At 40.2% G+C, this 27,325-nt stretch overlaps 1 protein-coding gene across 1 annotated transcript in view; it reads right to left on the minus strand.

Moving 5' to 3' along the window:
• The window catches only part of ASAH2 (N-acylsphingosine amidohydrolase 2), a 49,748-nt gene that overhangs the window by 13,347 nt on the left and 9,076 nt on the right, over positions 1–27,325 (minus strand). Inside the window, exons 4-14 of the mRNA XM_081330103.1 lie at positions 27,056–27,232; positions 25,745–25,872; positions 24,718–24,795; positions 22,785–22,905; positions 16,375–16,500; positions 8,579–8,665; positions 6,842–6,946; positions 6,524–6,605; positions 3,765–3,880; positions 971–1,065; positions 339–378 (exon numbers count right to left, since the gene is read on the minus strand). Of these exons, the coding sequence (XP_081186229.1) occupies positions 339–378; positions 971–1,065; positions 3,765–3,880; positions 6,524–6,605; positions 6,842–6,946; positions 8,579–8,665; positions 16,375–16,500; positions 22,785–22,905; positions 24,718–24,795; positions 25,745–25,872; positions 27,056–27,232 (1,155 nt within the window). The remainder of the gene's footprint in view (positions 1–338; positions 379–970; positions 1,066–3,764; positions 3,881–6,523; positions 6,606–6,841; positions 6,947–8,578; positions 8,666–16,374; positions 16,501–22,784; positions 22,906–24,717; positions 24,796–25,744; positions 25,873–27,055; positions 27,233–27,325) is intronic.

Here is a 27,325-nt window from a genome sequence, read left to right on the forward strand (position 1 = left end):
ATGTGACCCCAGGACACTGCAACCGTCATAAATACATGCCAGTTGGCAAGCAACCAAAATTTGATCGCGTAACATGGGGATGCTGTGACAGTTGCAAGCATGCAAACCAGTTGTAAGTCATTTTTTTCAGTGCCATTGTAACTTTTAATGGTTACTAAATGAATGGTCAAGGATTACCTGTATGTGCAGGAATGTCATAGTCCACTGCTAAAAATTTCTGAACTTCTTCCAAAGACAAAGGCTCTTTTATCAAGTTGAATGAGTCCTTTAAAAATTGCAAGTAAATTGTTCTACCACCATTCCCTAATTCCTTTCTTATTCTAAAACTGCCAACTTACTTTTTTCACAGCTTCACGGACTCTTCGGCCAGCCATTGTCCTGGAAGACACATATATATACACACACACACAAAAGGAGGATCAGTTTCTATAACCTTCTAAAGGGTTGTTGATTGTCAAAGAAGATCATTAAATTATTCTCTTTATGAAAAACTTATAATCATTGATATTTCTGAGCAAGAGAATACCAAAACTGTTTCCTATCTGCTCTGATGCAATGGAAATCTATGGAAACTAACCAAATAGTTGAGTCATTATTAACTTGTCACATTTTTAAAAAAAATTAGGGCTTAAACATGCTACTCAAGATTCAGTTAATTTAATGGGACAATCCCCCCCAAAAAATGATGGATTGCATCTTAATCACCTTAAATTAGCTCAAGAATATTGTAATGTCAATAACTGACTTTATTGTTTGTTAATTTTATAGTACATAGGTAGAGTATATGTGGGTTTCAGTTTACTGAATTTCCATCTGTCACACCAATTCTGACTGGTCTTGTCTGTTTTTCTATATTTCCCACTCCAGAACAAGCCTTTCCTAAATAAAACTGCTTTCTTTTTCTAAGGTAACCATAAAATACCAAGTATGCTTAGGAATTATCTTATAAAGACAGAATATAAATTCATACGTAAACTCTCCTGGAAGAGCCAAGATGGCTGCAGATCCAATGGTAAACATCTGGATATCAATTATATGGGACTGCCACGGGTAAGGCTTGGTAAGCTTAAGCAATTCAAGAAGAAAGAGGAAATCTTAGATCAGCCTTTATATTATATAATGTCATCAACAATAAAACCACATTTACTCTCCTTTATCACTCAAGGGCCTTGTGAAACATTAGAAGTGGGTGGGCAACGTGAGCACATGGAACTCTCAGACCAACCCCTAGAATTGATTCCTTACTGTTTTCCATCTGAAACCTTTGGAAATATGGTATGATACACAAATCCTTTGTTAGATTTAGCGCACCTAAAATGCAGTAAACCTAGAATCCCCAATTCCTGAAACTTCAAACAATAAACTAAAATATCTCCACTATTTCACTGATGTCATGAAGTTTCTACTTTGTTGTTGTTGTTGTGCCTTCCATTTCCCAAATGATGATAATGATGACAGCCTTGTGCCAAAAAAATTAGACAATAGCAACAGGAAGAGATGAGTATTTTGCCAATACTCTGCTTATTCTGGAGCCAATCAAGTGGCTAATCTGATAGCATTGTTGCTGCCATTGAAGGTGGGGGTAGGGTTTTTAACTGTTTTATTATGTGTTGGATTCTTTATTTTTTAAAAATGTTGTAAGCTACCCAGAGTCACCTATGGGTGGCTATATAAATTTGTTAAATAAACAAACAAACTGAATGAATGAATGAATGAATGAATTCTGAACAACCCTGTTTTTGGCTTTAATATAACATTTCATTTCTAACATTTTGCACTGGTTACTAAGTAGAATGCAAAACTCGCATGTTGTGAAGCATAATATTTTTATGCTTGGCTTTGCTCTCTTCTGCATCCTCCTCAGAAGTGAATCCTCCGCACAGGAAGATGAAAACAGAAAACTGTAAGGAACCAAATGCTTCAAAGGAGATGGCATTGCCTCTTTCCTTTTTTGTTTGTTTGCTTGCTTGCTTACACATATTTGTATAATCATCTAGTTTATACGTTCTGGATAACTCACATCCGTAAAATAATAAATACCTGTAAAATGTCAGAAGAAATAAACACTAATTAAGCAGCATTACACCAACCAACCCAACAGCCATACACACATACCACCCGGTAAGTGCATCTATTGCAACATATGAATCACTCTATTATATTGGCTTTCATTGGTTACTAAGCAGGCAGTTGCATTCAACATCAGCTACAGCTTCTGAATTTCTCCAAGGATAACCTTCAGCCAAATTGCAGAAGTCACCTGGAAATGTCATATTTTAACCAAGAGAATAAAGGATGAGGTATAGATTGTAATGGTCTAGAAAAGGTTGCACTAGTGAATCAACAAAACTAGCAGAGACTCTCCTGGCCATAACTGCCACTTGCTACTCAAAAAAACAGCAGCAAGTCCAGAAAGAGGTTCAAATAATTGTGTATCAATTTATGGCAATACCTCCATCCAAGGTTAAATATAGAACTATCTGAAAATGTATGAACCAAAAGTATTTTCACAACTTCTCTGGCATAGGAAGCCCTGCCCGCAGCCTGGAGTTCAATCCTGACAAAGCTCAGCGCTCAAGGTCGACTTAGTTTTCCACCCTTCCAAAGTCAGTAAAATGAGGGCTCAGGTTGTTGGGGGCAATATGTTAACATTTTTAAACCACTCAGAGAGTGCAGTAAACCCCCCGGACCATGGACCGATACTGGACCATGGCCTGCTAGGAATCGAGCCACACAAGTGAGAGAAGCTTCATCTGCACATAGGCAGGATCTACAGTAGGTAGCGTGTGAAACCCTGATCCGTTGAAAAAATGTCTTCCATGAAACCGGTAGCTGGTGCCAAAAAGGTCGGGGACCCACTGCTGTAAAGCACTATGGAATGGTATATAAGTCTAAGTGCTGTTGCTATTGCTATAGTCTGGAGTGGAGGTATATAGCTAGATATCATCATCAATGTATTGCTGATAACCCATCTGGAACCAACTGATGATTTTTCTTCTTCCTAACACATAGACCAGTAGAGACAGTATTTCTAAATGAGTTGCTAAATTTGTGTGAGTTGTCTCACATCAGGCTCTCAAAAATTGTGATTAAACTTCAGCAACTTTGGCAACTCCAAATACTTTTTGATACAGTACTGTACTTTTTCCCATATATCTGTTTTATCTACCATGGATTTGTGTTCCATTCCTTTTCTCCCCATCCCTTCCCCCAACATTCTTGCTTTAAAATCAAATAAACAAATTTAAAAATAACCTAAGGATAAGATGTTCAACAAGTTTCCACCAAGACTTGAAGATGAGCCTGAAGGACAAAAAGGGGATTGGCATCAGATTTCCAATATCCTGCAATGGTTTGCTACATGCAACCCGTAATATTTCTCTCTGCCTATCACTACATCAGTCTTTTCCTACTATCCAGCCTTCAGATCATGCTCCCTGCCATCCCATCCATCTAGCTTACAGCTATTCCTGTTTAAGGAACCATGGGACATGCCTTAGGTACTCTGACTCCATTCCTATTCCAAGTCCCCTGATGCCCACAATCCTCCCCTCAAAAAAGGCAAATGTTATTGCCTTTGTGACATGAAGTGTATCATCAAAGTGAAACCTATTAAACAGTAGGAAATATTGTCAAACTTTTATGATCTTTCCCAGAACATTACATCTGAGCAAGGGCTGCACTTCTTGCTGCTGCTGGGCAATGAATATAATCTGTGGTGCAATAATTAGTTTAACCAATGACTAAGATCTAATGGTTCATACCTCTCCTGTGGGAAGTAGAATAGGCTTAGGTTTGTGGCATGCTATCGATTCATTGGATGGTTGAACAAGGAAAGCATCACGGATACCATCCCAGAACGGGTGGCCTTCAGTGGTGCCTGTTCAAAAAAAAAAATGCAATAGTAGAAAGTTTTCTACCATTTTAAAATACATTATTGAATTAATATATAATATTTAAGAACATCTAACTGCCCTTTTTTAAAGAAGAATCAATTTGGTGAAGTAGTGAAAAACAGGAAGCTGGGAGGCTGGGACTGTGCCATAAGTTGAATTTGGACCAGTCCCTTTCTCTCATCCCTAGGAAAAAGATGATGGGAAACCACTTCTGAAAAGGTTGGCAAAAAACCCCCACAGGAACTTGTCCTTGTAGTTGCCATGAATCAAGACTAACATAAAAGCATATGTTTTACATACTTTTATTTTGGTTTTTTGGGGGGGAAAGACAGTATAATTTATACGAGGGCAATTAGGAAATAAACCTCTGTTTGGTTTCAATGACAGACACTTGCAAATACAGAACTCTTATTATACACATTATAACACTAAAACATTACATTACTTTTTGACATAATCACCATTCAAATTGACACACTTCCATTCAAATTGACACACTTGTTATAATATCTTACAAGGTTTGAAATTCCTTAGTAGTAGTTGCTTGGCGCCAAATCTGGGCTATAGGGGGAATGTTCAAAAACATCCCAATGGAACTGCTACAAAAGTTCTTGGGTCTGTCTAATGGTGTGTGGGCAAGCATTATCATGAACCAATGCCAAACCACAAGAAGTGGTGCCATAGAAAATCCTGCCAAATGTGAAGATGCCAAAGGAGTACTGCTAGTGAAGTTCATGGAGCCTGGTACGACCATCAATTCAGATGTCTACTGTGAAACATTACGAAAACTCAGACGAGCCATCCATAACAAATGTCGGGGAATGCTGATTTCCAGTGTGGTGTTGGTTCATGATAATGCTCACTCGCACACCGCTAGGCACACCCAAGAACTTTTGAAACAGTTCTGTTGGAATGTTTTTGATCACACACACCCCATAGCCCAAATGTGGTGCCGAGTGACTATTACTAAGGAATTTCAAAACTTGTAAGATGTTATGACAAACGCCTCAATTTGAATGGCAATTATGCCTAAAAATAATATAATGTTGTAGTTTAGTAATGTGTATAATAAAAGTTCTGTATCTGCAAGTGTCTGTCATTGATAATCAGAGATTTATTTCCGAATTGCCCTCATACAATCTATAATTGTCAAGAGGCATTTAACTGATTTCTAGTTTCAGTATCTTTGCCTTTTAGCAAACAAATGAGAAACTCATCTAAAAATGTTTACAAGTATAAATCATTTGTTTTGATTGATGGTGAATACTGATTGTAAAGTTAAGGATGTCTAATATTTACAGCAATCTTTTTTTTTCTTTTTAGAAGTTGAAGATTTGAGAAAGATTGTGGGAGCTCAGGAAATGAATAAAAGAGGGAGTAGACTTCCAATCAACAAATAATGGGTAAGACAGTTTATCTCATAAATGGCAACCTAGCCCAGCTGGCAAGAAATTTGGGAAAAGATTTCTTAATGACCTCCTTATGAATGAAGATTGGAAATTCCTCTTACAAATTCCAAGAATCTTTATGGATACCCAGATTAGCAGTATGTATGTATATATATATATATATATATGCTTTATTATAATTTGTATAGTTTTGCTATCTTTGCTATCCCATTGATCTTCCCTAGATGAATGGGGCTTGGCCTGCTGATTAATTAATGAAATACTCAAGTAACTAATTAAATAAACTTCAGTGCAGAAATACAACATAAGCAATAATAGCATTCAGATAACTGGAACATGATTTGTTTTCAGTAACTTTGCTGATATGCCAAACCATGGACTACTGTGCCATTTTATAAGAATGGTCTATTTTTAATATTATGTATTAATTTACATCTTTAAGCCATGTGTATTTCATTTCATGTTGTTTTGTTTCTACCTTGTGTCCTTTGCACAATGGTGATAGAAAGCTTCAAAACTACCTTATTGAACAATGTTTTATTACCTGGTGAAACCAGGGTAGGAAAGCAGCAGGTCTTATTCTACCTAAAAGTAAATTGAAAAATGCTACTGATAAGCTAGTGGGAACCCCTTCTGAGCTTCATCTTTGCCCATACTATCCAACTGCTTGCTATGCCCTCTCTTATCTGACTCTTCCCTAAACAGCATCTCTTCACCCTGTGCCCCAAGGTCTTTCCCTCACACCATATATAGAAATCTGAATAACAAAAAGATTAACAAGTTCCCAAATTTGTCAGAATCTGTTGCTCTGTATTGCAAGGTCAAGGCAGAATGTACACCTTTAAAATTTTTTTATTAGATTTACCTTTATTTTTGTCAACTCAAGACACTGTACATGCCTAATGCTCTTATTTTTCCCACAATAACAATCTTGTGAGATGCACTGAGCTTAAAGAGTGTAACTGGTCCAAAGTCAACTTTGGTTTTGGGAGGCCTACAACTCACAGTCTCCTCATTTCTAGCCCAGCACTTTAGCCACTTCCCCAAGCTGGCTCTCCAAATTTGCCTTCCAGACTAAAATGCTCTACAGAATGTGGTGCCTGAGAATTTGAAAAGCTGCAGTCCCAAAACATATGCAGACTAGTAGATTGTGGAATGCTGTGTAACAGAAAGAGTAATAGTAATAAATAAAATCTGTCAATATTTCTTTCTACTTGCCTTGAGTAAAATTGAACATCCCTGGTCCATCCATGGTACCTGCAGCAAAGCTGTATCCCAAGGCTGGTTTACATGTTTTACCCTTTGGAAAAACAATGTAAAATGTTAAGGTCTGCATTGTAAATAGTTTTGTATTGTTACCATGTACCTAGAACAGGGTTTTTCAAACTTGGCCCTTTTATAACTTGTGGACTTCAACTCCCAGAATTTCTCAGCCAGCATGCCTGGCTGAGAATTCTGGGAGTTGAAGTCCACAAGTCATAAAAGGGCCAAGTTTGAAGACCCCTGGCCTAGAACATCACCATGGAGGTACACTACCGTGTGTGTAGAGTTGAGCTGAACAGTGATGTTACTCATGTCCACCCATCGATGAACCGAACTGATGGGACCATCAATCTCTTTTGAGGCCTTCATATATATTTCCTGAAATACAAATGGGAATCAATCATCACTTGAATATGATGATTTTATTACTGTATGTGAGCACATATATATTGTTCAAGTGTGGATCTGTATGTGTGAATATGTGGTAGGGAAGTTCTGGACTTCTGAACCGCAACTCCCAGGGACCCTCACCATTAGACATGTGAGTGGAAGCTACTATGATTTGCAGTTCAACAACAGGCAACATTTCTTCAACAAGTCTAGTAGGCTGGAGAAACATGAAATCCTGAGGTAGAAATAGCCGCTGTGAAAATCTTACCCTGACAGAAGGGTAAAACACTTCATCACAGGAGAAATATTTTGTTTTTCCCCAATATAGCTCATACACCCAACATATCTTATTAGTTAGGAAGTGACAAATCTAATCAAATACGATAAGGTTAGAAAAAAAGCTATGATATATGTCAACTTCTTCCTATCCCTAATGGGCATTTTAATTGGAGGTGATGGGAGTTGTAGTTGTAATAATGAAAGAATAGTTTGTATCCTGCCTGAATCTTACAATAAATTTGAACAAAATTTAGGTCCAAGGCCTCATAGGAAAGGGAGGCAAAGTTAATACAGATGCCTAAAGATAAGTTTTCTTAGTGTCTATCAGGTGCCATGCAGCAATGAATGGTTACATTGAACATGATCTTATCTATCTTATTTATCTATCCAGTGCTTTTTTTGTCATAGAATGCACCAGAACAGAGTTCCGGCGCCTTATTTGGACAGATTTTCCAAGTTTTAAAAGTAACTTTTGAAAATTTTATGTTTGTTCCATGTGGACTTGAATCACCCTGTCGAGCATAGCAGGTTGGCAGCAAAATCATTAAAATGGTGCCTGCGGGCTGCTTGTGTGTCGAATCCAATGCATGCATACTTCGTCTGCGCTGGTTGTGATGGCGCTGCTCGGCTTGTGGCACTGCTCGGCTTGTGATTGGTCGTGTGGTTGCGCGCTGAGTGCTTACTGTGGGTGGCAACCATTATGTTTTGTTATACAACTGATGTGTGTGGGTGTGTGTACAGTGACTGATTACATGCGAAAAGTAAATAATTTCTTTATTTTAAAAAATCATTGGTGAATTGAAAATCTTTTTTTAATTTTTAGTGTAAAAGTGTAACCCCAAATTTAAAAATGAAAAAAAAAATACTAATTGCTTCTCAACCACTGGTCAGCTAAGAACTGAATATATGATTTTTTAAATAAAAGATTAACAAGATGTGAGTTCCGGCACCTTTTTTCTTACAAAAAAGCACTCTGTCTGTCTGTCTGTCTGTCTGTCTGTCTGTCTGTCTGTCTGTCTATCTATCTATCTATCTATCTATCTATCTATCTATCTATCTATCTATCATCTTTGTGTATTTGTATAAGTAAAGTTTTTTAACGGAAAAATATTTCATTTAAAAGGAAAGTTGGCATGTTATAAGAAAAGTGACAGTCTCTAGCATCTGTATTTTCCTTGAATGTTAAGATTCTAGCATCTATATTTTCCTAGAATGCTTTCTAGGAAAATATAGATTTTTTCTAGGAATATTATATTTTCCTAGAATGCTTTCCTAGAAAATATAAATGCTGGATGCATCTAGCATCTATATTTTCCTAGAATGTTAAGATTTTAGACTCACCTTTGCATTTGAGTAGATATGCCTCCCAATTATTTGTGTGCTCTGAAACATGTCTTTCCCAGGACCTGTAGCAATGCACATCTTAGCCTAAATTGGATTTCAGAACAACAAATTAGAAGCGAAAAGATATGTGGTTGACCAGCCTTTACCTCTGCATCCATTTACTTCCCTTCCATCTTTATTCCCTCAATTCTGAGTTCCAATTATAAACCCCTTTCAAGTTCCCTTTAACTTGCCACTAATCGAGCAGCAGATCAGAATCAGTTTGGTGTAACGGTTAAGGCACCAGGTTAGAAACCAGGCATTCATGAGTTCTGGTTCTAATTTAGGCATAAAGCCATTTGGCATAAAGCCATAAAGTCTTGGTCCAGTCATTTTCTCTCAGCCCTAGTAAGGAGGCAATGGCAAACCTCTTCTAGAAAAACTTGCCAAGAAAAATGTGGGACTTGTCCAGGTAGTGTCTGAGAATCAGACATGATTGAACAGAAGCAAAATAAAATCAGTAGCATATTTTACATAGGTCTAATAATCCAGCCCCCTTCATGGATTACTGCCTTGTCGTGGCGAAGGGGCTTGCATAATTCAATGAAGCTATGAGCTATGCCGTGCAGGGCCACCCAAGACGGACAGGTCATAGCAGAGAGTTCTGACAAAACGTGATCCACTGGAGAAGGAAATGGCAACCCACTCCAGTATCTTTGCCATGAAAACCCTATGGACAGTACCAAAAGGCAAAACGATATGACGCTGGAAGATGAGCCCCTCAGGTCGGAAGGCGTCCAATATGCTACTGGGGAAGAGCAGAGGGCTAGTACTAGTAGCGCCAGAAAGAATGAAGCGACTGGGCCAAAGCCGAAAGGACGCTCAGCTGTGGATATGTCTGGTGGTGAAAGGAAAGTCCGATGCTGTAAAGATTTTTTCTCCATAGGAACCTGGAATGTAAGTTCCATGAATCAAGGAAAGCTGGACGTGGTCAAACAAGAGATGACAAGACTGAACATCGACATTTTAGGTATCAGCGAACTAAAATGGACAGGAATGGGTGAATTTAATTCAGATGACCATCAGGTATACTACTGCGGGCAAGAATCCCTCAGAAGAAATGGAGTAGCCTTCATAGTCAATAAAAGAGTAGGAAAAGCAATACTGGGAAACAATCCTCAAAATGACAGAATGATCTCAGTTCGAATCCAAGGCAAACCATTCAATATCACAGTAGTCCAAGTCTATGCCCCAACCACCGGTGCTGAAGAGGATGAAATTGACCGGTTCTATGAAGCCCTACAGCACCTTATAGAACTAACACCAAAAAATGATGTCCTTATCATCATGGGGGATTGGAATGCTAAAGTAGGAAGCCAAAAGATAACCAGAATAACAGGCAAGTTTGGCCTTGGAGTACAAAATGAAGCAGGGCACAGGCTGATAGAATTTTGTCAAGAGAATACGATGGTCATAGCAAACACTCTTTTCCAACAACCCAAGAGACGGCTCTACACATGGACATCGCCAGACGGTCAACACAGAAATCAGATTGACTATATGCTCTGCAGCCAAAGATGGAGAAGCTCTATACAGTCAGTAAAAACAAGACCAGGAGCTGACTGTGGCTCAGACCATGAACTTCTCGTTGCAAAGTTTAGGCTTAAACTGAAGAAAGTAGGGAAAAGCACTAGGCCACTCAGGTATGAATTAAATCATATCCCTGTTGAATATACAGTAGAGGTGACAAATAGATTTAAGGAATTAGATCTGATAGACAGGGTGCCTGAAGAACTATGGACAGAGGTTCGCAACATTGTACAAGAGGTAGCAACCAAAACCATCCCAAAGAAAAAGAAATGCAAGAAAGCAAAATGGCTGTCTGAGGAAGCTTTGCAAATAGCTGAGGAAAGGAGGGAAGCGAAAGGCAGGGGAGAAAAAGAAAGATACGCCCAATTGAATGCAGAATTCCAGAGAATAGCTAGAAGAGATAAGAATGCCTTCTTAAATGAACAGTGCAAAGAAATAGAAGAAAACAATAGAATAGGGAGGACCAGAGATCTTTTCAAGAAAATTGGAGAGATGAAGGGAACGTTCAATGCAAAAATGGGCATGATAAAGGACCAAAATGACAGGGACCTAACAGAGGCAGAAGAGATTAAGAAGAGATGGCAAAATTACACAGAAGAACTATACAAGAATGAGCTTAATGTCCCTGATAATCACAATGAGGTGGTCACTGACCTCGAGCCAGACATCCTAGAATGTGAAGTGAAGTGGGCCTTAGAAAAGCTGAGCAACAACAAAGCTAGTGGAGGTGACAGTATTCCAGCTGAGCTATTCAAAATTTTAAAAGACGATGCAGTAAAAGTGCTACACTCAATTTGCCAGCAAATTTGGAAAACTCAACAGTGGCCACAGGATTGGAAAAGATCAGTTTACATTCCAATTCCAAAGAAAGGCAGTGCCAAAGAATGTTCAAACTATCGCACCATTGCACTTATTTCTCATGCTAGTAAAGTTATGCTTAAAATCCTACAAGCTAGACTTCAGCAGTATGTGGATCGAGAACTACCAGAAGTACAGGCAGGATTTTGAAGAGGCAGAGGAACTAGAGATCAAATTGCCAACATACGCTGGATCATGGAGAAAGCTAGAGAGTTCCAGAAAAACATCTACTTTTGCTTCATTGACTATGCTAAAGCCTTTGATTGTGTGGATCATAACAAACTGTGGCAAGTCCTTAAAGAGATGGGTGTACCAGATCATCTTATTTGTCTCTTGAGAAACCTATATGCGGGCCAAGAAGCAACATTGAGAACTGGACACGGAACCACTGATTGGTTCCAAATTGGGAAAGGAGTCCGGCAAGGCTGTATACTGTCGCCTTGCCTATTTAACTTATATGCAGAGCACATCATGAGAAAGGCAGGGCTAGATGAATCAAAAGTTGGAATTAAGATTGCCGGAAGAAATATCAACAACCTAAGATATGCAGATGACACCACTCTAATGGCAGAAAGTGAAGAGGAACTGAAGAGTCTCTTGTTGCGGGTGAAGAAGGAGAGTGCAAAAGTTGGGTTGAAACTAAACATTAAGAAAACCAAGATCATGGCATCCGGCCCTCTCAATTCCTGGCAAATAGATGGGGAAGAAATGGAGGTAGTGACAGATTTTATTTTCCTGGGCTCCAAGATCACTGCAGATGGGGACTGTAGCCAAGAAATTAAAAGACGCTTGCTCCTGGGGAGGAAAGCCATGGCAAATCTAGACAGCACACTAAAAAGCAGAGACATCACCCTGTCAACAAAAGTGCGTATAGTCAAGGCTATGGTCTTCCCAGTTGCAATGTATGGCAGTGAAAGCTGGACCATAAAAAAGGCTGAGCGCCAAAGAATTGAGGCCTTTGAACTCTGGTGCTGGAGAAGACTCCTGCGAGTCCCTTGGACTGCAAGGCGATCAAACCGGTCAGTCCTAGAGGAGATCAACCCTGACTGCTCTTTAGAAGGCCAGATCCTGAAGCTAAAACTCAAATACTTTGGCCACCTAATGAGAAGGAAGGACTCACTGGAGAAGAGCCTAATGCTGGGAAAGATTGAGGGCAATAGAAGAAGGGGACGACAGAGAATGAGGTGGCTGGATGGAGTTCCTGAAGCAGTAGGCGTGAGCTTAAATGGACTCCAGAAGATGGTAGAGGACAGGAAGGCCTGGAGGAACGTTGTCCATAGGGTCGCGATGGGTCGGACACGACTTCGCAACTAACAACAACAACAATAATCCAGCTTGTTTGTTTTTAGATTAAGCATTCCTTACTGAGCACTACATCATGATATGTACCAAAGTATTACATGCAGTAACAATTGATCAACTCCTGTATTCAATGGATTCTTGGGAAATATGGTAGTATGGTTATGCAGCAAATAAATAAATAAAGTAGTGCAATCCAATCCAGTCTTTCATCTGATAGAAATGATAATTAGTGGAATTAATGGAATTTTCTTGAAGGAAAATTTCTATTAACTCTGGACTGATTTTTTTAAAAAAAATAATAAAATTTAAATGGGCAGCTTTTTGAAATGGTGGATTTTATTTTCCTGAAGGGGATGAAGAAAAGGCCTTTTTTCATGAATGCTCCGCTGGGTCCTGTAGAGTAATTTCTCTAGTGAACATGGGAAGAAATGAGTTGAACACCAAGATCCCTATCAGTTATATAATTCTGTTGTTAAAACTAGGATAGGTATCAAACAGCAAAGGGGACCTATAATTTTCCTGCAATTATTTAATTCTCAAATAGCCTCTTCAAAACAATGGGCCACTCCTGAGAATGAGAAAGACCAAGCAAGGTTGACTAGCTCATCATCACAATCATTTTATTTCATGAAGAGAAGGACCAGGGGTGACATGATAGCAGTGTTCCAATATCTCAGAGGTTGCCACAAAGAAGAGGGAGTCAAGCTATTCTCCAGAGCACCTGAAGGCAGGACAAGAAGCAATGGATGGAAACTAATCAAAGGCAGATCCTTTAAAGGCAGATCCTTTAAAGAACTGAACATTTAATGAATAATTTTTTAAAAAATGGGCATTAGCGGGTTTCAAGATTGATAAATATTAGACAAAGATGTTAACAAAAAAATGAGGTTACAAGATCAAACTGATTGATGAATAAGACAGGATTTAAGTCTGGGAAGAGGGTAGAATACTTGGGTATAACTACCGTATGACATACATGTATAGTATGTTGCAGGATCCAATCTGAGTCGGTCATCAGGACCAGAGATTTAATCTTCCAAGCTTTCAGACTTGTGATGGAGTCCATCCTCATGAAATTACTGTCTACCAGAATTGGTTCTGGAATCCAGTAGATAGAAGTTCCCTGAGGATGGGCTCCTGCACAAGTCCAAAAGCTCAGAAGACTGAACATCTGGTCCTGTTGACCGACCCAGAATGGATCCTGCAACATTATCCTGGATCAGGTATATGTGTTGCTTTGAAACAACTATGTGAAGACATAAAGTGAAGCTGGGAGGAATATGTTAGGATGGGGCAATAGAATTTCTGTCATCGAGTTCAGTGTTTTGCCTGGAATATTGTTTTTGTTTGGATGGTGCTTGTTTTGGCAACTGATGTACCATTTAAGCAGTAGCCAAAAAATATAATTAGTTTTTCATGGTGAGGAGGAAAAGCCACAAATTAAATATAGGATACTGCAGAATGCAGGGGAGGGAGGAAGACTGCTCTACTGGATTTAAAGAACTGAACATTTAATGAATAATTTTTTAAAAAATGGGCATTAGCGGGTTTCAAGATTGATAAATATTAGACAAAGATGTTAACAAAAAAATGAGGTTACAAGATCAAACTGATTGATGAATAAGACAGGATTTAAGTCTGGGAAGAGGGTAGAATACTTGGGTATAACTACCGTATGACATACATGTATAGTATGTTGCAGGATCCAATCTGAGTCGGTCATCAGGACCAGAGATTTAATCTTCCAAGCTTTCAGACTTGTGATGGAGTCCATCCTCATGAAATTACTGTCTACCAGAATTGGTTCTGGAATCCAGTAGATAGAAGTTCCCTGAGGATGGGCTCCTGCACAAGTCCAAAAGCTCAGAAGACTGAACATCTGGTCCTGTTGACCGACCCAGAATGGATCCTGCAACATTATCCTGGATCAGGTATATGTGTTGCTTTGAAACAACTATGTGAAGACATAAAGTGAAGCTGGGAGGAATATGTTAGGATGGGGCAATAGAATTTCTGTCATCGAGTTCAGTGTTTTGCCTGGAATATTGTTTTTGTTTGGATGGTGCTTGTTTTGGCAACTGATGTACCATTTAAGCAGTAGCCAAAAAATATAATTAGTTTTTCATGGTGAGGAGGAAAAGCCACAAATTAAATATAGGATACTGCAGAATGCAGGGGAGGGAGGAAGACTGCTCTACTGGATTTGAAATTGTATTTTGCTGCTTGCTTGGTTTGGATGAAGATGTGGGTTTTGTTAAGAAACAGAATGCTATTGCAGTTGGAAGGACATGATTTGAGATTTGGCTGGGATATCTACAGTATTAACTAAGGTTAATGTAAATTTCAAAACCATTATGAGTGTGGAATAAACATAAATCTAGGTAGGGCCTAAAAATATCTTTATGGCTTTCAGCACAACAAACATTCTATAGAGAAACAAATGATAAGTAAATATAAATGCTTAACTTATTGTGAGGTACTAGAATTGTCTCAAAGGGATTGTAAAATAAAATCAAGAGAAGATTTGACAATAGATGAATATACTTGTGAATGGTTTTCTTACGCACAATTGTCACATAGATTTGGCATGGATAAAAGATGTTATGGTTTTAAACAATGTAAGCTTGAAACTGAACTATGTACTAAAAATAGTTGTTGCTGGAGTGTATAAATTTTGGTTGGAGGAATGCGTGATGAAATGGCTGGGAATTTTGATTAAGGTATATAAGTGGATCAATGGTAAAATATGTGGTTGAAGGGACTGAAATTTGCATTGTATTCTCATCTTGAAGAGTTTTTGTGGAATGATGTGTCATTGGTGTTTGTCACCAGAAAGGTTGTCTATAGAATGTATGAAGATACTCTGAATCTTTGCTAGAGATATGAATGGCATGAGAGGACATTTTGTCAAGTTGGGTGAACATGTGGAGAAGCCAGAAGATTATGGATACACCTACGGTACATTAACTCAGAAGATTTTAAAGATTAAGGTAGAATTGATAAATTGACAACTAGAAAAACATTTTGGAATTTTATATGACAACTGGAATGAAATTATGTGCTTAAGATTGGAAAGGTCTGACATTGCCCATAATGGAGGAATGGTCGGTGAAGATATAAAACTTGCAGAAGTGAAGAAATTGCCTTGTTTGATTGTAGAAAGACAATATTTATATTTATGGCTAACTGGAATCCCTTATAGACTTCTTGCATCAACTAGAAAAAAGTGCACCTCTGATTTGTGGTTTTGATGATTAGAAAAAAATAGAAAAAAGTGAGAGTAAGAGATAATTTTATAATCATACTTCTATTTTCTACAAAGGAAATCGGAAGTTTCTTCTTTTTTCTGCACTTCTGTTTTTTTTCTTTCTCTCACAAGGTGAGGCCAAGCCAAGTGAGGCCAGCCAGACTGGGGGTGGCCTGGCTGCGGTACTGCCACCATGGGGTGAGATAAGGCAGGTGATGAGGCAGGGATGGCCTGGTCGTCACTGCCAGTTAATGAGCTACAGTTGCTGCCGGGCCATCACCAGTCCTGCCCGTTCGCCGCTTCCTGTTCGTGCACCTGGGAGTGCCCAGCCTGGCTGGGGTGGCCCAGGACCAAGGCAGCAGGAGCCAGCCCCTTGCCATCTCCAGGACGGTCCCATGGGCCAGATCTAAACCCATCACAGGCTGGATCTGGCCCGTGGGCCTTGATTTTGACATATCTGATCTTGAGCATTTCAAAGAGTAATTTATTAGGTAAATTATCCTGAAACCAAAACAATCAGTTGCTCTCTTCGAAATACAGTCTTGATAGTCTTGTTTTTTTTCATCCTAAGTATCTCTGGCATCTGGTCAGTGGTGGGATTCAAATATGTGAACAACCGGTTCTCTATGTGGATGCCACTTCCAGAAGTCCATTCTGGGCCTGGGCAACAAAAAATTAGCTACCAGTTCTGCCGAAGTGGTGCAAACCGGCTGAATCCTACCACTGCCTCTGGTATATAAGATGCCAGAGATGTATAAAACTCTGCATAGTTTCAACCACAAAACCCACAAACTTTTGATCCAGATCTAATACTTACCCCACCTATAAGGCAGTAATTCCCCATGTTTTCACATGGCTCTCCAGTGTTGATGCAGTGTGGACCTTTTGTATTTGGAGACACATCACCCAAATTAGAAGATGTAAAAGCTGCTACAAAGGGACCCTGAAAGAGGAAGAAAGTCATATCAGTGGTTCCCATTGATCCCACAACATTTGTAGCTCAGAATAATTGGCATTTGACGATTGGAAAGTGTGGCATCATGAAAGAAGCCCTACTCTTTATAAGTGCATACAGGGTTGATGTATGTAGAAAAGGTAGTGGGATTGGCTTGCAACGCCACACCTAACTTCATGCAAATGTTTTTTACAAACACATGCTAACCTGCAGACGTTACCGCAAAAAATCATCCTCAAGTCTGATGTAAGAAATTTAAATCTGTGTATTCTTCTTGGTAGCATATATGATTTATAATACAGGTAGTTCTCAACTTACAACCATTTGTTTAGTGACTGTTCAAAGGTACAACAGCACCAAAAAAATGACTTATATCCATTCTTCACACTTACAACTGTTGCAGCGTCCCCATGTTCACACGATCAAAATTGGGACGCTTGGCAACTGCTTCATATTTATGGCAGTTGTCCCGGGGTCATGTGATCAGCTTTTGCGGCCTTCTGTACAAGCAAAGTCAATGGGCAAGCCAGATTCGCTTAACAATCATCTTGCTAACTTAACAACTGCAGTGATTCACTGAACAATTGAAAGTAAGAAAGGTTGTAAAATGGGGAAAAACTCACTTAACAACTGTCTCAGCAACAGGAATTTTGGACTCAACTGTGGTCATAATTCAAGGACTACCTGTAGTCCATTCCGTAGACCAGGGGTAGGCAACCTTGGCTCTTTTATGACTCGTGGACTTCATATTCAATTCTGGGAGTTGAAGTCCACGAGTCATAAAAGAGCTGAGGTTGCCTACCCCTGCCCTAGACTGAAACAGCATAACAATATTTAAGCAAGTTTCACCAGGGCTTTTTTTTCTCATAGAACACTCAGAATGGCGTTCCGTCACCTTTTTTTTGCACACACACAAAAAACAAAAGCTGAAGGAAACTGTTCCAGAGAGCCAAATTCTCCTCAGCAGCACACCAAGGAGGAAGCCAGATTGCAGAGCACCAGAATGCATCACAGCGACGGGCCTTCAGATGGCTCAAATCGAAGGAAATGCATTCTGTACAGGCTAATTCAAAAGTGGGAGGGTAAGAAGGGCCGAGAGTGAACAGGTTGCCTAGCAACCTGCTCAAACAGTGTCCGTAACTTTCAGCTCCCAGTGTGGGACGCCTTGCCTTTTTTAAGCTGGGAAGTTGAAAAAAATACTAAAAAGAAGGCAATAGAGTGCTATCAAGGAAAATGTATGGATATAGCCAGCAGACGTTTAGGGAACCTTTATTTTTCATACACTGTTCGAATTTTGTTTTAATGCTATGGTGATACACAATCAAATGTAGTCAGTCTTTTTTTTTTAATCCCAAAGCATCTGTTCGTTAAATACAGTATAACAAAGTTTTGGATGATGGAATTATTTTTTATCTAAGGATAACTAATGATAACAGCTCTTAAATCTGTTATTTTGTTTTATTTTTGCACAAAAAAATTGTATAATTTGCATTTGCATTCATTTACAAATAGAATATGTTGTTAAAATGTATTGGTATTGAAATAATTAGTGCACACATATACCTAAAACCAGTTTATTGCATTTGGCAATTGTACTAAAAAAAATCTCGTTGTCAACCAATATAATTCATTTAATTTGAAATCAAGTGAAAAATTGATTTAAATTATTTTATTAAAACAAATTAATGGCAATTCTTTTATAAGAAGTTGCCTCAAACAAAATGAAATTTAAATACATTGTGCATTGTGAATGCTTTCTATTGCATTCCTTAAATACCATAATTATTCTTATCCCAAGAGACCTTGAGTATTTTTATGGTGATCAATGTACCAGGAAGATAAGGAAGAATGCTTTGGAAGCATAAGAACATAATTGCATTTCTAAATGTCCTACGGTCATGCAAAGGAATATTTATTATTATTTATTATTATTTATTAAATTTTTATACCGCCCTTCTCCCGAAGGACTCAGGGCGGTGTACAGGGCAATAAATATTAAAAAGCAAAGTACAAAAGTTAAAAAACAATTAAATAATTTATGCCCGATCTATACAATAGTTAAAACCATATTAAAAACCCAACCCCAAACCCATCAGACCAGGCCGGATTGCTCAAATAAATAAGTTTTTAGATCCCGCCGGAAGGAGCGGAGGTCGGGGGCCATCCGGAGCTCAACCGGCAAGCAGTTCCACAGGTCTGGCGCGCCCACAGAGAACGCCCTCCCCCTGGGGGCCACCAGTCGACATTCTCTGATCGGAGGCAGCCTGAGGAGGCCCTCTCTGTGGGAGCGCACTGGACGGAGGGAAGTTGACGCCGGCCGCAGGTGCTGCTGTAGGTAATCCAGACCCATGCCATGTAGGGCTTTGTAGGTCATTACCAGCACCTTGAATCTCACCCGGAGGGCAACCGGCAGCCAATGCAGCTCGCGGAGCAAAGGTGTAACATGGGAGTATCGGGAGACTCCCAACACAATTCGCGCAGCTGCATTGTGCACCAGTTGGAGCCTCCGAGTGGTCTTCAAGGGCAGCCCCATGTAGAGAGCATTACAGTAGTCCAAATGAGAGGTCACGAGCGCATGAGTAACTGTACGCAAGGCATCCCGGTTCAGATAGGGCCGCAACTGGTGCACCAGGTGAACCTGGGCAAAGGCCCCCCTAGTCACAGCTCCTATATGATCTTCTAAAGAGAGCTGTGAGTCTAGGAGGACCCCCAAGTTGCGCGCCCTATCTACAGGGGGCAATAGCTCACCCCCCATAGCAAGAGATGGAGTAATCTGAATTTCCCGGGATGCTGGCACGAACAGCCACTCAGTCTTGTCAGGGTTGAGCTGAAGCCTGTTCCTCCCCATCTAGACCCGGACCGCCTCCAGGCAACGGGACATCACGTCGAAGGCATCACTGGGGTGGTTTGGGGTTGAAATGAAAAGCTGGGTATCATCAGCATACTGATGATACCCAACTCCAAAACCACGAATGATCTCACCCAGAGGCTTCATATAGATGTTCAACAGGAGAGGCGAGAGGACCGATCCCTAGGGAACTCCACAAATGAGAGGCCTCAAGGTCGACCTCTGCCCCCCCTGCCAACACCTACTGCGAACGTCCCAGAAGGTAGGAGGAGAACCACTGAAAAACTGTGCCTCCCACTCCCAACCCCCTGAGACGCCGCAGCAGGATACCATGGTCGATGGTATCGAAAGCCGCTGAGAGGTCTAATAGGACTAGGACAGAGGAACAACCCCTGTCCCGAGCCCGCCAGAGATCATTCACCAGCGCGACCAATGCCGTCTCCATGCAGTACCCGGGCCTGAAACCCGATTGGTACGGGTCCAGATAATCAGCTTCCTCCAAGAACAAAGGGAGCTGATGCGCCACCACGCTCTCAACAACCTTCGCAAGAAAGCGAAGGTTGGACACCGGACGAAAGTTGTTTAATATTGCTGGGTCCAAGGCAGGCTTCTTGAGGAGGGGTCTCACCACCGCCTCCTTCAAGGCGGCGGGAAAACTACCCTCACTCAAAGAAGCAGTTATCACTGCCTGGAGCCAGCCTCGTGTCCCATCCCTGGCCGCATAAACCAGCCAGGAGGGACACGGGTCCAATAAACACGTGGTGGAGCTCAGCTTCCCCATGATCCTGTCCATGTCTTCAGGAGTCACAGGGTCGAACTCCTCCCAGATAACATCGACAAGACTGCCCGTGTCCTCATCGTCAGACTCTGCCCAGTCGGAGTCCAAACCGGTCTGAATCTGAGCGATTTTGTCCGACAGATATCGGCTAAACTCCTCGGCACGACCCTGCAAGGGCTCCTCCCTCGCCTCCTGATTAAGGAGGGAGCGGGTTACCCTGAACAGGGTGGCCGGGCGATTATCTGCGGACGCGATGAGGGTGGCAAAGTGGTTAGACCTTGCCATCCTCATCGCTGTGAGATAAGATCTCGTGAATGACCTTAGTCGCAACCGGTCGGATTCAGATCGGCTGGACCTCCAACAGCTCTCTAGGCCCCGTCTCCGACGCTTCATCTCCCGGAGCTCCATGGAGAACCATGGAGCCCATTGGGATCTGCACTGGATCAAGGGCCGCATGGGTACAACTCGGTCGAGTGCCTCTGTGGCTGCCCTTTCCCAGGCTTCCACTAGGGCATCGGCCGAGCTGTGAGCAAAGGAGGCAGGTGGGGACCCAAGCGCCGCCTGGAACCGCTCAGGGTGCATTAAAGAGGAATCTGATTTGTGATGTGTGCCATGTGTTCAATTAATGTAGCTTTAAAAATAATGGCAGTTGCATATATACATATGGCATGGTGGTTTCTTCAGTCAACAAATTATGAAGCTCACCACACCTCATAGAACTTCAACATGCTACTGAGGTGCTCATCTGGATATTATATAGTATGAATAATATTTACCTTAGAACATTAGCATATTTGAACAAAACAACTGGAGTCATTTGAGATTTTATAGGCTCTTTAACTCAAGCTGTCAGACTTCACACCAGGACATGACTCAATTAATTTAGAATCCTTTTTGCACACAAAAATAAAACCATATATACAACAGATGAAAGGCCCTTTGCAGTGCAAAAAATGGATGTCTCTAGATCAGGCATGTAAAACTGTTGGCCCGTGGGCCAGATGCATCACAACAAAACTGTGTCCACCCCATTGCCGGCAATGGGGAAAAAGTGCAATACATCGTGCGATGTCACATGACATTGCGACTTTGACATGCCTGCTCTAGATAGTTGAATGCTCCAAAATAAATTCTAGACCAGACCTGTCTACCAAGCACCCTTGGACAGAGCACAGACTTTAAAAAAAAAGTAATAAAATCACCACCACTGCCCTGAAAGTCATGTTGCCTAGTGCCTCCATGACTTACCATGACCATGAGCTCCAACACTGTAGATGCTCCTATAGTCACCAAATTGTTGATTATCCCACCAGCATTCCTTTGCAGACCACAAAGATTTGTTTTTAATTTATCAGTGTGGGCCTTTCCCTTCTACAAGTTGCACAGACCTCTTCTAAATTTTCCTCTTGCCTTCCTTGGTCTGTCATTGAGCAAGAATTGACTTTGTAGGAAAGCATATTATCATTTGATGTCTATTTAACATATGTTCTACCTTTATTTACCGATTATATAATATTTGTATGCAATCTACATAGCGAGGTTTGGGGCAACTTACAATACAAAAAATATATTTTTAAAATCATAAGAAACAGATTCTTATCAACATGACCTTTAATGAGACCTGACATTTACTGCAATATTTTAAGTGTCTCCCACATTCAATTAATATTCTGCGCTTTTAGATTTTGTGAGTAGTCACACGGAAATGAAAGTTTGCTTTCTTGTATTTATTTAATTTCATTTCCACTGCCATGCTTTGTTATTATGGTTTGTCGCACAGTCAACCAGATGTTCAGACTGGATTTGGCATTTTTATCCACCTATTTAGTCCTTCCTAAAGACCTGGGATATAATTATTATTTGTATATAAAGTCTGGGTAGTTTACAAAATCCAGGAACAATAAAAACAATACAACCCCACAGGAAACCCAGAGCAAAGCAATCAAACAATAACAAATCATACCACACCAGATGATCAATAGCAATGGCACTTAGACTTATATACTGCTTCACAGTGCTTTACCGCCCTCTCTAAGCAGTTTACAGAGTCATCATATTGTCCCCAACAATCTGGGCCCTCATTTTACTGACTTCTAACCACTGCACCACCATGGCTCAATAAGCATATCACCCACAAGCCTGGGAAAAGAACCAGTGTTCTAGAACTTCTAGTACTTCCAAAGAGTCCATATTTCTTCTGCCAACTGAAGAAAGGAACACACTTCTCCAGTTTAGCTCCCTCACCTTCAACTCCTCAACTGTACTGTGGTATAATGTCCAAATTTCTTGGTCAACAGGAGCTGGAATTCTAGGAACTGAATTTGCAATGCTTCTGGAGAGTAACATAGTTGAACTTTAGATTGTTGATAAAACCTAAAGTACTAATAGTATCTTAAACAGTGTTTAAAATCTAATGGGGAATAATCGTTTCAGGCTATTAGTCCATGTATTGCATGGGAAAGGTCTCAAATGCAAATCCCAAGATCTTCATATAGAAATATAACATTTTCTGTATAAAACTCTAGGTACTGTAGCTATCAATCACTACCAACCACATTGGATTATTTGAACTACTAGCTACATTCAATAGAAGGGCTGACACAATTTACTATGCCTTATACAATGGTGCATATTAATTGTTCTTACCTTTCCTGGAAGGTATCCTTCATTCTTCTCTTGTTCAAAGAGATAAGCTGCATAGCCAACATTGTCGCTATTAACCAGATGGTTGCTGTTGTTCATACTAACAGGATGAACGGCAAACCAGCTAGTAAAAAAATAAAAAAGGGAAGGCTGTTAGGAAAGTACTTACTTACTTACTCATATGCCACCTATTTCCAGCTAACCATATATGATTTAAGACATCCTATCCCAAAATCGAGTCTGTCTGTCTGTCTATTTATCTATCTCTAATACATTTAGTTTTATTTATTTATTATTAAATTTATTTGCTGCACATCTCACAGTTTGAGGTGACTCCGAGCAGCTTACAATGTGATAAAATATGCAAATATGCAAATAACTATAAATATAAAAACAGGTTAAAATTACAAACGGTTCAAACAATCTCGCATGAATGGGGCCAATGCCTGCAATGCTCATGTGGGTGAAGCTGCCAATGCTCGTGATGCTTATGCAAATGGGGCCACCAACGCCCGTGACTCTCGTGTGAATGGGGCCAACGCCCACAACACTCGTGGCTACACTCACACGAGTGGGGCTACAAACGCCCACAACACTTTCGGCAACGCTCTTGCGCAGAAGCCAGCCACTCACACAGCCCAGAGGCCAATAGTCAGCAGCCTGGTAGTGGGCCATGGCTCACAGATTGGGGAGCCCTGCTTTAAAGGTGACAACCAACATCTTAGATATCATCCAGAAGACCATTGGCAAACAATGGAGCTCCTGCAATGGAAAGATCACTCACATATATTTGGGCATATCCATCACTGCCTGGGACACAGGATTTTGCATCAGCTGCAGCTTCCAGATATTCTTAGCCTTCCAGATATGTTAGCATTAAGCAACATTTTAATGCTAAAAAAAACCCAAGGGTAAATATAACACTTTATGAACAGTAATGAAGGCAAATATACGTGTCCCAGGATAATGATGTGAAATTGAATTTGGGTTTTACTCTTCTGAACTTTAGGGCTCATCCTGAAGCCCATCTTCAGGGAATTTCTCTACTGGAATATGTGCTTTGGGCTGCAGGGTTGGGACTTGAGTCGTGTTTATGTGGTGCTTTCCTATTGGCTGATTGGTGTGTTGATAGCTGGCGATTGGCTGTCATTTCCATGGCTGCCAATCCATTGGCTCCTAAGTACTTAATAAGCTGATGGTAACTCAGCACTCCTGTTAACTGGCAAGGGGCCCGTTTCCCAGTCTGCAATCACTTCCCTGGCTACCTTTGTACCTGAAAGGCCAATGATCTTAATTGATGTGAAATTAAATGTGTGTCCTGGTTCCTTGAATTTTAGGCTACCAATGAGTTCAGGTCTCCTCATCTATCTGCTTGCTTGTGTTCTTGAAGTCTGGTGGTTAGCTTTATGAACATTTTGCATGAACATTTTTTTTGTTTTGTTTTTAAACTGGTGAAAATCACCCTTCTAAAGCTCTATTCTTGAAATGGAAGCTGCTAGAATGCAGACTGCTGGTAATAACCAGCAGGAATACCTGCTTAACCTGTCTCCCAACAAGCTATACTTCCAATACAATGGGGTAGGGTCTTATTCTCCTTCCTTTGTTCTTCACCACACAAGTCAGCATCTCTCAACTTTTTCCCCCCTAACCCACCCGTCTTCCTTTAACTTCCACTTCATCAGACAACGTTTGAAATAGGATAAAGGTGATGAACTTAAAAAAAGAAGACCAAGGTTCAAGGCTACCTTTGGCCATTCAAATTCACTTATATGTTTGAGCCAGTCACTCTCTCTGCTTTATCCCAACCTACTCACTATACCAGCCATTATGAGCAGCTATATACAGTATGTAGGCTGTAACAGCCTTGCTGGGAATAAAATGAACCAATACAGTCTGCCTGGGATGACTTCCTTCCTGTTTTCAAAGGAGTTCTCACCTAAACATTCCAATCTCTTGGCCATTATTTGCAACCATTTTCAGCACCGTCATTTCTTTGTCTACATTTGATGAATACCTGGAAAAGATGGAGAAAGTGGGAGGAGGGAGGAGAAAATAGAGACTTTTATAGCAACTAGAACAGAGTTTCTCAGTCTTAGCAACTTTTAAAATTTCTGGACTTCAACTCCCAGAATTCCTCACTGGCATGAAGAATTCAATATTCTCAGCATTCAATATTCTGAGCACTCAACATTTATTCTCAGCATTATCAACATCCTTAGCAACATCAACATTAAAGCTTCCTGGACATTCACATATATAGCACTTTAACCCATATACACACTCTTAATGTCATGGAGGTATGTGCCAATTTTCATTTTTATGTTGATTCTAGTTGTTCACTTAATGATCCATGTTGCTTTACTGTTGTAATTTATCATTTCTATTATATCATTATTATACAATGGATGTTCTATTGTCTGTAAACTGCTCAATGACGTACGTTCTAGGTGGTCTAAAATGAATAAATACATAAATGACCCTTCCAGCATTGCCATTCCTATGATCAGCATTTGATAGTGACCTTTCCTCATAAAGGAAATGGAAGAAGGAGGGGGAAAAATAATACCCTCTACATATATTTTCCTCTCCTTATAAGTCATATATTTTCCTCTATTATAAGTCATAATATTCCAGATAGGGCTCCTATAAAATACGTATAAGTTTTTGTTTTTATTGAAAAAGTTCTAAAACAAACAAACAATTGTTTAGAGCAGAGTTTTTCAACCATGACAAGTTTAAGCTCTGTGGACTTCAGTTGCCAGAATTCCCCAGTCAACATGTTGGAAAAAATTCTGGCAGCTGAAGTCCAAACAGCTTCTTAAAGTTACTAAAGTTGAGAAACGCTGCCTTTGAAAAAGTGAATCTTAATCCAGGGTTGCGTAGATGTAAATACTATGTCTTAGCTAAATTATAAGATTCACAATATATCCATTACAAATGCCTCAGGATTTTCCTTCATTTACCGGCGTCTTTCAGAAACTGGATTCTGAAGGTAAGAAAGAGGACTTCTGTTGATCTGACTGTTCTCTACCAAACCTGTACCCATAAAGATGTGTCCTTGCACCATATTCTGATGGGCCATATCAATACTCTGAAAATCAGAAAACAGGGATTAAAAACATGGAATGTGAGACATTTTGACTTGCATCCAGCTTTTTTTTACTAATAAAGGATCAGCACAAGACTGGTTACATAACTGAAAAATCAACCAGAACAAAGAAACTTGGCACCCTTGAAGGTCTTACATGGAGTAGAGTTATTATATAAGAAAAGTAGCGTGGGATAATTCTACTCTTAGATGGCCCACATGTACCAGCCACCCTTTAAAGTAATGCGTAGAGATAGCTGTATCCTGTCCCAGAAGTAAATGTAAACGAATCCTATTATGCCACTAGATAGATCAGGACCAGGTATCATCAGCCTGCAATTGAATATTGACATCACAATCTCATGCTCATTTAACACAAAAGCCATTGCAGGGCAGCAAGCAGCCCCAGAACCTGAGGCTGATTGTCATGATCCAGGAAGCCACAACTACCCAAGCCCAGTTCCACTTACCCTCACCATCCTACAATCTGCAGCCTTGTGCTGCAGTGCCCCAGCCAATCTTTGTTGCTGTCTTCTTGCTCCCATTGCTGATAAGACATGCCTGGCCTGGCTGCTGGATCATGCAGGGCTTGCTTTAGGCATTACATAGATTTTTAAAAAGCACAATAGCACTTAGACTTATACAGTATACCGCTTCAGAGTGCTTTACAGCACTCTTTAAGCCAGGGGTCCCAAATCCCTGGGCCACAGCCCACTACTGGCCGTGGCCTGTTTGCAACTGGGCCGTGCGAGTAGCGGATCTGCACGCACAAGCGTGTCCAACTCAGCATGCATGAGTGGCATGAGCCAGCACAAACTGAGCTACAAATGCATACTCGTGTTTTACTAATCTAGACGAAATGCTAATATATATTGCTAGTGCATGTATGATGTACCATATGCTAAATAAATAAAATAAATTCATCAAACTGACCATAGAGGTGTGACAATGGCCATAACTTTGGGCATGTGTCCTAAATCCCTTCATTCAGTGCCATCATATCTTTAAGCAGTCATGGAATGAATGGTCATAAATCAAGGACTACCTGCAGCTTTTTTTTTTCCTAGGCTAGGGTATGGAGGAAGAAGCTGTTCTCTTGGAATGTGCAAAGAAGAATGAGAATATTTTTCAGCCTCAAAAGATACCATTACATGAAGTTAAAATGCTAAATTGGATGTTGCCTTACTTTAAGGATCCCGTTGACAATGGCATTCAGTGTTGGCCTTATGAGGCCTCCAGATGTTATCATGAGCAAGGTGTTTTGGAAATAGCCTCCAGGTCCTGAATGGGTATGAGTTGCAGTTATTATAACATTGTTGTGATTGTAGAGATCTCCATATTTATCTTTTAACTGTTTCATTACCTTAAAAAGGATTGAAAGAAATATATTGTGTTTCATTGTTAGATTTTACTTTTATATAAAATATTTTCAACAGAACAAGGAGAGGGGTATTTC

Source organism: Vipera berus (assembly GCF_964194415.1).
Source record: "Vipera berus genome assembly, chromosome: 5".
In the NCBI taxonomy this organism is placed as follows: Eukaryota; Metazoa; Chordata; class Lepidosauria; order Squamata; family Viperidae; genus Vipera; species Vipera berus.